General features: G+C 37.1%; 2 protein-coding genes across 2 annotated transcripts; both read right to left on the bottom strand.

Annotated features, from left to right (window-relative positions):
• Nucleotides 1-536: 536 nt before the first annotated feature.
• Nucleotides 537-3,973, bottom strand: LOC121509075. Its single transcript, XM_041786295.1, has 5 exons — nt 3,867-3,973; nt 3,361-3,777; nt 1,202-1,348; nt 1,035-1,081; nt 537-926 (listed from the first exon to the last, which is right to left on the bottom strand). Exons 1-5 carry the CDS (start codon nt 3,949-3,951, stop codon nt 807-809), a joined length of 816 nt encoding a protein of 271 aa, XP_041642229.1. The 5' UTR covers nt 3,952-3,973; the 3' UTR covers nt 537-806.
• A 4,159-nt stretch (nt 3,974-8,132) lies between these two features.
• On the bottom strand, nt 8,133-13,214 carry LOC121508880. Its single transcript, XM_041786006.1, has 5 exons — nt 13,162-13,214; nt 12,624-13,007; nt 9,316-9,456; nt 9,141-9,202; nt 8,133-9,059 (listed from the first exon to the last, which is right to left on the bottom strand). Exons 1-5 carry the CDS (start codon nt 13,196-13,198, stop codon nt 8,940-8,942), a joined length of 744 nt encoding a protein of 247 aa, XP_041641940.1. The 5' UTR covers nt 13,199-13,214; the 3' UTR covers nt 8,133-8,939.
• Between the last annotated feature and the right edge of the window lie 239 nt (nt 13,215-13,453).

A 13,453-nucleotide genomic window follows, 5' to 3' on the forward strand; every position in this document is an offset into this window, starting at 1 on the left:
TTTAGACTTAAATGTGAGGACTTTTTATGGACTAAAACTAGACTAAAATGTTTTAAGGTTTCTTCGACTAAAACTAAGCTAAAACTAAAAAGGACTGAAATGACTAAAATGTGACAAAAACTAAAATGCATTTCATTGAAAGACTAAAAATTAAAAATATCTGCCAAAATGAACACTGAGTCAAGAGAAGAAAAACTTTTACACACCAAAAACTCTTTGAGTGCCGTTATTTGCTCTTTTCGTCATAAAGAAATGTTTTCCAGTTCTGATAAAAACAGACACTATTGCTACATCCAAGCTAATGGCTACACTTCTCTCCCCTTTATTCTACCTTCCAGTACAACTAAACCCCTACTGCTACTGTTTTGTGTTCTTCAAAGGTCTACCTGTCTTCAAACCAGATGCATTTATTTCAGATTCAAGCCAGACTGGAGCTTTGCCTGATGACAGACATGGAATCTGGCTAATTGGCTTTGTAAGGCTAGAAAAATGTAGCATGAAAATGGAATTAAGTCCACACCTCATAACTCTTATCCTTTAATTTATACAGAAATATTTTTTATTCATTTTTGAGAAAGATGTGAACATGTTGACTGTAAAATTATACATTGCCTTTTTAATTAGCTTTTAAATTCTCCTAGAAGGCGATTACATTTCAAAGAGTGGCTTAGGCTGTTATTCTAATGATAAAGCTATTTGCCACCCTCTTATTAGGAAGCAGTGAATAACAGAATGAAGCGAAATAAGTTTACACTATCAATATTGTGTTCATTATAAAATGTGATTTTGTTAATCCCTAAAGCTTATTACATCCTTGAAGTATTGATGGCAGAGTAGGTGCTGAAGTCACAACTCTGTGTTTTCTTCCTCTTTGGTCTCTGTGATGGTTTAGGGATTTCCAGAGCAGCATAACACACATCTTCATCCTAACAATTGAAATGTGATGAGAAAAACACTGAGCATGTCCAGTGGAAAAAGGTTTATTACGTCTACAATTACATTTTAAAGTGATTAAAGGTCCTGATTTTAATTACCTGTCCGTTTCCATCTGTCTGGATTACCTCATCATCCTGATGTTTAGCTGCAGAAAATGAGATGGTCAAACACCATTATTTCAAGAGATTTAAAGTTATCAAATTTATCAAATACTTTTAAAAGTAGGTCAAATTATCAAAGCAGTAGAAGGAAAAAATCATGTTACCTTTTTTCAGAAATAAACAGTATGTCAGCAGAAATGAGAGGAGGGATGAGAACACGGCAAAAGCTGGACACAGAGAGAGCAGCAGTATCCAGCACAGATCGCAGCCCACACAAGCCTCATGGTGACCAGATACCTGGGCAGTGGAGTCTGGGTAAACCACAAAGTAGTATCAGTAACTGCTGTGACAGAGGTATTACTCAAATGTTTTATTTTCCATGTCCAGCTGAGTTGTTTTAATGCCTCAAATAAATGGTCTGGTATGGCTCAATACTCGGGTCAGATTTATTTTGGTAATACTTTATTTGAAGGGGTGTGCATAAGACTGACATTACATAGTCATAACCATGACATTAAACCTGTCATTCACATGAGGGAGGCTTTATGAATGTTTATGTATGTTGTCACTTAATGTCATTCAGACAGTTACGTCACCTTTGCAAAGTTGACATTGTTTGGGAAGTCATTATTGTGACAAGTTGGCATTTACCAAGACAAAATAACCTACACATGTCTTTGTAATGACAACTTGCCAACAACATGTCATAGCAGACCTGACCATCAGACTTCAAGAAACTATTAAATGTTTCTATTAACATTACATTAACCTGTCATATGTAATTGATCTTGACGTCAGCTGTCATTGGACCATTACAACAGTGAAATAAATTACTCTCCTTGACCTCAAGTAAAGTGAGACCCTTTCAACAATTCATTACGATATTATTAAGTGTTATGACCCAGTCAAATGATTTTAGAACAGTGTCATTAACAGCTTTCTTGCGTCAAATGAGACACTTTAGATTCCTTGATATGAGTCCAAAGTGACCACTGACTCCTTTAGCCCTGAATAGTTTCTTTAAGTTTGATGATCACGTCTGTTATGACATTTCAACACTGACATAAAGACATTGATAGGCTAGTTAATGTTAAGTTTTCATGATAATGACTTCCCAAACTATGTCAACTTTGCATTAAAGGCAACATAATTGACCAAAAAACACTTGATGACAACATTTATAAATGTTCATGTGAATGGCAGGTTTAATGTCATGATTATGACAGTGCCGTTATGCAGACCCTTTAAAATAAAGTGTTAACACTTTTTTTTTAATTGTAAGACCCCATGAAACTACCGATGTTAAGTAACTTACGGCAGGGGTGTAGCTAGGGATTTTGGGCCCCTGGAAAGAAAATTCACAGGGCCTGGTTAGCCGGCCAGCCAAGCAAAAAGTCTTGTGTAATTTTACAAAAAGCTAACGTTTTAATGTAGTTTTTAACCAAAAAACCCTATATCAATGAGCAATATTTTTACATGGATGGATTAAAATCATTTGTGTTTATAATGTGTTTATTAGCCTCTTACCAAAGTACGACACCATATACCATGTTAGCTTTCTAACCCCCGTGTTAGGCAAGTGTATTTCTTCATCCCTTTTGGTTCTTTATGAACCTCTCCTCCTATTCACAGCTCTGAGAACAAAACCTTCATTTTCCCTACTTTCTCCTCCTTCATCATCCTCATCTTGCCCTCTATCCCTACTTTCTTCTCCTTCAGGCTCGCTCTGCTGTGCAGCGCTAGGGTTGGACTAAACCATTTGGACTTTTTTGAGGGGAGAAACAGGGCCCCCAAAAGTTTGTTTCACTTTTTTGATCTTAATTTCAGTCTGTTAACCAAATAATTTAGTGGCTTTGATTCAATAATGATGATAATTACTAAAAAAAATAAAAACAAATAACACACTTTTCATTCCAGGCTTTTCAAGGGCCCCATCCTACTCAGGGCCGGGGTATTCAGTACCCCCTCCCGTGCCACACCCCTGACTTATGGAGTAACAATAACAAAAAAGTTGCATTAATGCACTGGCATAGATTGGATTGATAGCAATCTAATGTCTATAATTTGTCACATAAGTTTAAAGGACTACTCTCAAGAGTACATAAATGGAAATGATTCTGGGAAATTACAAGTTGTAAGAAAATATCTATATTAGAAACCTTTCCAACCTTTCATCTGAACTGCATGCTAATATGTCTTATTTGTGCACTGTTTCAGTGACTGACCTTTTGTTCTTTCAAAGTCTGTTAGGTGATGTCTGATAAAAGTATTCAGTTTCTACAAAGACTAAATGGAAGGTGTAAAATTCAAAAGCATAACTTACTGAGTTTGACCCTTGTCACATTTCCATAGGTGTAAACATGTCCTTGAGTAATTTTCTGTTTTTCTTCTACCTCTGTCTGCTCAGTTCCACAGTAGTAAAGGCCCTCTTCAGACTCCGTGATGTTCGTGATCAGCAGGTCGTAGGACTTAGAGGACCCATTTTTTAATAAGTGGTAATGAGGAAGAGGGTTCTGTAGCTTCTCAAGAGCTGATCCTCTTGAGTACATCTCTGGATAAAATGTAAATCTTGTTCCCAGAGAAAGAGAGGGCTGATTCTCATGGGAGCAGTTCCTGTACCAAACTATGTAAACTCCGGTCGACGTTTTGCAGTCACAGTAGAGAGTGATGTTGTCTCCTGGTCTGATGGTCTTCTCCAGCACTGATCCAGAAATCTGCTCAAGGCTGCCGGTAAAAACACCTAGAAAAAACATGAGTTGGTGAATATGTGGGGAAAATGGATTTTAAAGGACAGTGGAAAAAAAAGAATTAATTCTTTTGAAAAATTACCGAAGACAACAGCTAGGAAGAATCTCCATCTCTCCATGTGTGAAATCAACAAGGTGTTGAGAAACAGTGAAGCAGTTTGTTCCATCTTTGACCTGCATAAGCATTTCCCTTCCAAGTAACCACACATGACTGGTTAGTCAAATGGAACATTTTCTTTTGTGGATGTTTTGTCAGCAGTTTGGTGGTGTGTGATTTTTTTTTTATGATGAAAACATAAGAGAGGACAAAAACAAGAACAGCCAACAAGGCTACAAATATGAGCTAAGAAAAAGTGGACTTTTTACTGACAAATCCACTGAACAGCTGTAATATTTAAGACTCTAAATAATTATTATGGATACTCCTGTTTCAGCAGTCATTTGTCCTGCTTAAAGGAGCAAAACATTGTTGACTTTGAGCTGATTTTAAACCAAAATTTAGAAGGAATTTTAATGTATATATTCACTAATATCACAGAAAAGTTATTTTTAGCAATTTTACTTTTTTCTCCTTATTCTGAAGGATTAGACCATCCTCTGTCAAGAAAGTGTATTACAGCTGTTTGCTATGGAGCCCAACAGCATGGTTCCTGAAGTAAAGTCCGATTTTTGAATGACATCACCATGAAAAAGCTCATATTTCATACGGTGCATGGCCCAGCAAGAAGTGATGCTTTGTTATTAAATCTATATGGTGAGAATGGGAATTTAAGTGGCATTAACAAATAAAATTAATAAAATATTTCATTTCTGTGACTCTGAGAGAATAGTATAAAAATGTGAAGAAAGAAAGTATGTTATGATTACAAAAACCTCATTTAGTGGTCTCATTGTGTACTACTTCATATCTCCACCAGGGGTCAGTGTGCACAAATGTACCAAATCTGAGGTGTGTCAGAAAAAAGCTGAACACTGCAAGTATCGCCCATAAACTATGACCCCAAAAGCCTCACACCGTGGATGGGGCCCTGCAGTCCAATGGCCCTGCCTTTGCCTGTCAGATTTCTTTTTTGTTGTTGTTTTTTCAAATTTATTTTTTTCATAAACGCTATTGAAACAATATGGGATGCATGCCATGATACAGTGTGGCTTTTCAGAGTTTTACTGAGTATTGCTAAAATAACATTTAAAATACTTAAAAAGAGAGAGAGGGAGAAAAGAGCTCAAATGTGATGAGCAATGTGGCCCAATCAGTGCCATTTAATTCTCTGTGTCTGTCAGGACTTTTTCTTAAAGTATGAATTAAATAGTACAAACCCCAATCCCCCCAAAGTTGGGATGTTGTGTAAAATGATAAAATATTGTAAAGTGATTTGCAAATTGGTTTGAATCTATGTTCAATTGAATACAGTCCAAAGACAAGACAAAGTCATAAAGTTTAAATTCATAAACTCTTTTTTATTGTTTGCTTGCCTGAGGCTGAAGACATGAATTACTGAAGAATGGAAATCTGAATTATTTCTTCATTCTTTCTCACTGGTGCAGAGTTTCTGTTGTCATACTTAGTGCTTCAAAATGTGCCAGCCTTCTCCCTCTTCTCTTTTTCTGCATCTTCTTCTTTTCTCTTCCTGCATTTTCCTCTTCTCTTTTTCTGTATCTTGCACTTTTTTCTGCACCTCTCTTTTCTCTCTTTCATCACCTCCCTATTCTAGCCCCCTGTGTCTCCCCCTTTTATTTTCTGCATCTCCCTCTGCTCTTTTAACTGCATCCCCTATTTTCTCTTACTGCATCTCCCTTTTCTGTTTGTTCTTTACCTTTTCCGAATCTTCCTTTTAATTTCTGTATCTCATGCATCCCCCTCTCCTTTTTCTGCATCTCCCTCCTCTCTCTCTGTGCATCTCCCACCTCCCTCTTCCTGGTTCTCCCTCTTCTCTGCATCTCCATCTCTCATGCATCCCTCTTTTCACTTCTTCTGCTTCTCCCCGCGCTCTCTTTATACATGTCACATTTCCTGTTTTACTGCATCTTTGAATTTTGCGAATGTGAATTTTGTGTCCCTTCATTACCAAAGACAATCTATATTTTAAGGCAGCAACAAGGTAAAGATCATTCTACAACTTTATCAAATATTCATTTAATGCAGATACATTCACCTAGCCCAAGCTGAGGGAGACTTCAGGCATCGAAAGCAAGACACATTTTTAAAGTCCTTGCTGGCTGGAGGTTTGAAAAAACTTAAGCCCTTCTGGACTCAGAGGGTTTGGTTCCCTTCAGGAGATTCTTTTGATGTTTTGAATCTGCTGAAGGTTTGAGAGGGACCATATTTTTCGTACTGGTGTTAATGATAAGTTCATCAGCTCAGTGGTGTATGAATCTGTTTCATGAATTTAAACTGCTATAGGGAAAGCTTTCTTAACAAAGATCTATTCAGACAGAGAGATTTTCATTTGATTGTTGAAGGATCTGTAGTCCTGGGGTTAGTGTCTGTGACTTACAAGTCCCATGTTTCTGATGTGCTGAGAGGAAAAACTGATGAGGAAAAAACCCTTTTGTTCAGAAGAGCCTCTTTTTCTTAATTTTGATGAAGAATGATGGTTATCTTTATTAGAGCCTGGTTCGTCACACAATGCAAGAGAGACTCCTGTACATGTCTGTGTAGTTCTATCTCTGACGGAAAATCTCCTCTCATCCTGCTTCCTTTTATCAGCCGAATGTACAACTCACTGCAGAACTTTTCCTTGTACAATGCAAATAGGGGCTTTTGGGCCTTTGGGCTGAGAATAGCTTTATTAGAATCTAACCATGTGGAAGCTGTAACAGGTTTTAGAGAAAATGCTAAACTCATTGTCTTTGGTCTCAATTTAAGCAAGCGAATTGCATAATAAACTAATAACTCAGTGATATAATTATAATTCTGATTCTCTTTAAAAATCTGAACATTTGATAAAATCATGGTCAATATAATTTAGTGACTGACCTAATCCAACAGAGGTCCAGCCAGTTGGTGCTAGTAGTCTCACAATTAGTCAAATGAGGATCACCTGAGTGCAGTAAATGTGTCTGAAATGACTGTAATACACCTGTATCTGGAAGATCCTGTCACGGATTTATCAATATTCCTGGCTACCATTACATCATGAAGAAAAAGGAACACACCAAGCAACTCAAAGATAGGGTTATTGAAAAATATATGTCAGGGATGGACACTAAAACATTTCCAAGGCACTAAACATCCCCTGGAGCTCAGTTCAATCGTCCATCAAGAAATAGAATAAATGGCACATGTGTATGGCTAGATCAGGCCATCCTCACAAACTGAGTGACCGTGCAAGACGGAGACTAGTGAGAGTGATCCACCTATGACTACTCTGAAGGCATTATAAGCTTCAGCATCTAAGATAAGGGTAAAACATCCAAGGGGGTGAGTGCTCTTTACAGGCGGAGTCATAATTACAAATTGTGGAAAGTATAATGCTGAAGAAATTTTCAGACAGTGAGCCAGTTTTGATGAACATCTCTAAAAGATAGAGGAAAGGATTAAAAGAAAACGACTCTAAAATGCATGTTTTCTGATTGGGGGTTGGTTTGACCCTCTCTACCTTCTCTATCCTTTCTACTCTCTCTAGGCTGAGTTTAAAAAATGTGTTTTTTTTTTTTCAGTTGTTCCTCTTTCCCTTCCTCTGACTGTACCTCTCTCCCTGCGCTGAATACAAATCCTGAACCCTCAAACTGTACGGCGGCAGTCTTAACGATTACACCACTGAGCTACCTGCCAGTGCTTGCCCTTTTGGGGTTCATGTCCTTTCCATTGCCTTATAGAAATTCAAAATGACCACTTTTGCTCCATCCAGAGGAAGCCAGATCACTCCAGTTCCACACAGGAGGAATGTGTCCTCCAGGTCACCTCTCACTATCAGACTGAACTGCTTCTGTCGGAGAAGTCATTTTTAACAAGCATTTGAGTTAAACTAAGATCTGATCACCAGTGGCTGCTGCTTCTCTGTCGTATCTTGCTATTAGTTATGCTCATGGGTCACTTCTACCTATGCCACATTATGTCTTAAAAATCCTCCATAAATTCTCTTGCACTTTCTGTTTCCACTCTTTATTCTTGTCTTTTATGCAGGCCTGATGCTTCAGCCTCTTTGACAGTTTACAGTAACTGGAAGAGGGCGGTGTTAATTTACCCACTGTATCATGGAAGAAAAAGCTGTCAGCCATTATTTCAATGAAAATGAAGGGAGAAAGACATGCTTGATACATGTTTATTTGTGACTCAACCAATGTAATGTACATTTATACTAAAACAAAAACCTTATGATAATTAATTCCAGGGTAAGATGGCCCATGTCTGATCCAACCTGACCCATTAATTTCCTCAGCTAGATCAAGAACGTCTTGCCCCTTGTGACTTGATTTGGTTTGTGTGTACTTGTTTGATTCTTCTTGACAAATACAGTGGAGTGTTAACAATGAGTGCACTGACCTGCAGCCTCAGTGCGTCACCAGCATGATGAACTACCTGTTTTGGCAGTGTGGGTTTCCTGCAACTGCCTTCATGCAAAGGTGTGACATTATGCGTTTTAAGTTACCTTTACTGTTATGCTGATTCTCCTTGTGACTTCTTGTAATCACAGGGTCAGACCCATGAATAAGTTGTAAGAAAATTCATCAGTCTTTGTCTTTTGTGCCCAGTTTTAATATTTGTTAATTCTTTTTAAATAAAATAGAGGCTCAAAATTCTAATCTCTGCAACAGAATAAGCTTCAACACTGCAGATATTTGTGTCAAATTGTTCTGGAGAGGTAGCAGCATTGGGGTTAGCTTGAGATAAAAACAGGAAATTGCCTGAGAACAGTCTCGATAGTGAACCTCAGAAGCTTTATCAAATGCACTAGATTAAAAAGAAAACCCTGAAGCTGTAGTACAATCAACCATCTCTTAATCCAGAGATTCTTCTTTAATTTCTTAACATTCTTTAATTTTTACTCAGCCATTTAAGTGGTGCATAAAAATATGATGCACAATGTGCTTTTTTCTGTGTACATAGAATATAATATTTGAACATCAAACAATGACTAGACTACCCACACTTAGAAAAGAAAACAGCAAAAGTAAAATAACAAGGTAATAAGTCATGGCAGAAGCTGGATTGTTAGTTCCTCAACGTGTTGATGGCAGAATAGGTGCTGAAGTCAGAATTCTTGGGTTTCTTCTTCTTTGGTCTCTGTGATGTCTGATGGATCTCAAGAGCAGCGTAACACACATCGTCATCCTAAAATTAGACATTTGTGATTCAGAAACATTCAGATGAAAAGTAATGCTATGGTTCACTGTATTTCATACATACAGATACCTGGATCTGTCCTGTTTGATCTCTGGCGTGAGGTCTTTGTTGATCACCTGGAGGTTCTTCAGCTGCAGAAATAAATACAGCATCAGGACAACCCAGTGAAACTCATGCAATGGAAGATAGTTACAGTTGTTTGTACATTTTTTTTGGATATGTCTGATATAAACATTTAATTTACCCTTCTTTTTACAGAGGTTATACACCACAAGTGAGGAGAGGAGGGAGGAGAGGACAGACAGAGCTGGACACAGAGAGACGAGTAGAATCCAGCACGCGTCACAGTCTGGTGTAGACTCACAGAGAGAAGTCTCATTACGTTCTGCATTAAAAAAGAAATTCTCTTTGTTAAAACATTAAATATGTAGCAATGAAAAATGATTTAAACAAAACTTTTCATGTATGTGGTGATAAGTTTAAACAGTGATCCAAAACCACAAGCAAAACAAAAAAACTGAATAAGTGCGCTGCTTATGTAGTTTTTATATGTTGATATTTTTTGGTGCTGAGGCCCAGCGTCCTTAGATGCCATTGAGAAGACATTTTCTGCTTTATTCTTTTTGAGCATCAACTGCAGCTTTTAGTCTGTGCACTCTTTAATCTTGCTGTGTCAGATTTAAAATGATAAACTCTCCCAAAACTGACCAGGCAAAAAACATTTGTACACACTAGGGCTGGCTTTTAAGGATGATCTAAGATACATTAATGACTCAGGAAAAAAATGATTTTGATTAGTTGTTAATGCATAATTATTAAAGAAGTGCATTTATTTTGCCTATTAGGGTTAGACAAAGTGTATTCCTTTGAAGTGGAGTGATAATGAAAGATCTAGTTAAATAAAGGGGTTAAGGAAATGTCTTGCTATCTAATAATTTAAATGATAAGAAGTATGGTTGAGAAGTTTTATGAGCTGTAATCTTACATTTTTGTTTTCAGTTGTTTTGGGTCACGGACATGTGCTTGGAGAAAAAGGTGGTAAAAGTATATAGTATTCAGAGACAAACAAACTTACTTTTTTACTGTAATTTCCATTTACACTGTAGGAGAGCCACCTTACACACTTGAAGTGTGTCTAAAGTGCTGTGCAACGCACTGCAGCCATGCAAGAGCTGATTATGTAAGAATGACCCATAATGTAAAATAAATAAATAAAAAATAATAATCATAATTATATGATAAAAATAACGACAACAACAATAACAATAATAATAACAACAAATAAAGAAATAAAAAAATAATACTCATACTCATAATTTTATGATTATGTAATTTTCATTTCCTGATTTAGACTAAGTAGCTCATTTTAGAAATGATTTTAGGTTACATGGTTTGATGGTCTATCAGATAACTTTTTCATCTAGTACAGGGGTGTCAAACTGGGTACCAAATCCAGCCCATGGTACGGTTATACCCAGCCCATAAGATCATATCATATTTTCATTATAACTGGCCCTCCCGTGTGGGGTCTGCAGATTTCCTCAAGTAAAAAAATGTTAATGTAACCAAGTTATCAAAATATGCACAAAAAGTTGTTAACATTATGTGCTGAGCATTTTGTTACATTATCAACCAGTTTTTACATTATGAGTTTTTATTCCATTTTCTGTAACATTATGTGTCATTGTTACATCACCAGCTCTGACAAGCCCAGAGCAATTTGAGCTGAGAAGGCAGAAATCACGGGGGGAGTGCAAGTTCACTCAGGAATAGTATGTTAACAATGGATTATTTTGCCTTTAAGGGGTTGGTCTGCTGTTCATTGTGACATGACTCCATGATTTTATTTCTTCTATCATAGGTGAGTACCTACCTTTCCAAGTTAAAAGGTAAAGGTTTGCAACAAAGGATTAGTTTATGTAAAATTCTAGTTTTTTTTTTTTTTTTTTTTTTACCTCAACAGTTAACTACCCTTCGTCAATGACACCGTTGTAGCTTTGTAAACCCACTGACCAACCAGTGACTTGTTGCTTGTGCCACAGAATGAGAAGTGATGTTGATATAGTGTTGATTTACTATCAGTTGTCTTAGCACTGTGTTGTACTTGAAGCTGACCGGACACTTAACATGTTTTTTAAGGCTGTTTGGTTTGATCTGCTCTTTATGGATTGACGCAGTTTGGCAGCGGCCAATGCCAAAAAAATAGACTCCCTGGTATCATCCCAGAAACGCCGCTCCGCTCTGCTCCACTGGAAATTCACAGCAGGTCTAGTTTCGGTGAAAACCTCACCAAACTGTGTCAATCTACACAGAGCAAGTCAATCCAAACAACCATAAAAATGTGTAAAGTATCTTATCAGCTTCAAAATACAGTAAAATTCAAAGACTCCATTCGGTAAATCATCACTATATCAACATTAAGTCTCACTGGTCAGTCAGTGGGTCACAGAGCTACAATGGCACCATGGACAAAGAAAAGTTAACTTCTATGGTTGAAAACCACAAAAAAATACATGACACTAAACATCCTCAAACATAAACTTCCAAATGTAATCACCCATGGTAGAAGCAGGTATCATGTAGAAATGAATGAAAAATCACAAAGTTAACTTTCAAGTTGAAAAACCACAGAAATTTACATGAAACCACACTCCCTTTGTAGCAAACATTAACATTTTAACTTCTAAATGTTCCACCAATGGCAGAAGCAATAAAATCATGGAATCATATTGAAGCAACCCCAAAAAGGCAGAATAATCTGCTGTTGACATGCTACTCCTGCAAAGGTTTCCTGTGATCCACAAGGGGGGCCACAAGCCCTCGTCTCAAGCTGCCCAGGGCGACAGTATGTTCAGTGATCCAGACTTGCAAAGCAGCTGTGCCCTATAGTGCAGGGCAGCTTGTGGATGAGGAAATTATGGGTTAGTTTTCCTGTAAAAATGCGTGAATGGTGGTAATTTTCACAAGAATTCAACTCAATGATCTTTATTTTTTTTTCTTGAGATTACAAAACTGGTTTTCACAAGATAATAAGTTAATTACTTGAGAAATTACCAAATATTTGCTATCTTCTGGAAAAATGAGTAAAAAGAAAATGTATGCATGCTCTTGGGTGCTTTTCAGAGATGTCTGCTTCATCATCTCTCTTTGTTCAATCATGTTTTCCTCCATCAAAGATCCAAAAATTTTTTTCATTATTTAAATTTGTATGGTTGAAAATTGGGTCACAAAAGAAATGATTTCAGACAAGTTGGTGGACCATTTAATTCTTTATTATATCCTGATTGTGTTTAAAGTTGTAAATGTAATGAATTCGCTCCTTCTTTCACGAACATGTAGGTATGTTAATCACTGTTTCTGATTTAAGTCACTTGCTTGGTGTAAATGAACAAAATTTTCAAAAAAATGTCATCAAAAACAGCATTAATGTGCATACCTCAGTTTGGTTGTTCCACTCCTGTTTTAAAGGCAAGTTTACTTTTGCATGAACATTATTTGTCTGCGTGGTTAAATTCACTAATACCACAGTAAAAACATCGTAGACATACTTACTGAACACGATCCTTGTTGTGAAATTACCATAGCTGTAAATGCTTCTTCTGTAAATCTTATCTTGGTCCTCCACCTTTGGTTCTGTAGTTCCACAGTAGTAGAGGCCTTCATCTGCCTCAATGAGATTCTGGATCAACAGGTCATAGGATTCAGAGGACTGGTTCTTCACAAAGTCAAAACGAGGAGGGAGAGTTTGTCCTGAACTTCTCTGACGTGTTCTAAGAACAAGTGAAGGCTGGTTGTCGTGAGAGCAGTTTCTGTACCATATGATGTAGACTCCAAATGATACTTTGCAGTCACAATAGAGAGTGATGTTGTCTCCTTGATGAACTGTCACCTCCATCACTGATCCACAAACACAGATGTGACTGGAGGAAACCAATGCTGGAACACAAACACATTCATAACCGGAGGTTAATATGTGCAAATACATCATTATCTAAACACACCAACAATCAAAATGTATATGAATAAATATTCTTATAATATCAAAAATCATTCCAATGCAATCATTAAAACTTATCTTCAGAAGAATTACCTGAGACAATGACCAGAAAAAAGTGCCATCCCTCCATGACTGCTGATGTCAGAGATGTAAAAGACAAGGAAACAATTCTGACAAACATCACACTCGCACAGACTTTGCCATGAAAGGAAGCATAAGCAGTGATTGGCCAGTCTTAGCTGTAATGCAATTTGATATTGTGGACTTTGATGTCGCCCCCTTTCAGTCAGAAATCAGGAAGTTGAAATACCTATCTGATAGACTTTTGTATGCTGCTTTGTAAGTCTGGACTGGATTTTATACAAAGAGAGATTTTGATCCATTA

The sequence above is a fragment of the Cheilinus undulatus genome, linkage group 4 (assembly GCF_018320785.1).
Source record: "Cheilinus undulatus linkage group 4, ASM1832078v1, whole genome shotgun sequence".
NCBI classification, from domain to species: domain Eukaryota; kingdom Metazoa; phylum Chordata; class Actinopteri; order Labriformes; family Labridae; genus Cheilinus; species Cheilinus undulatus.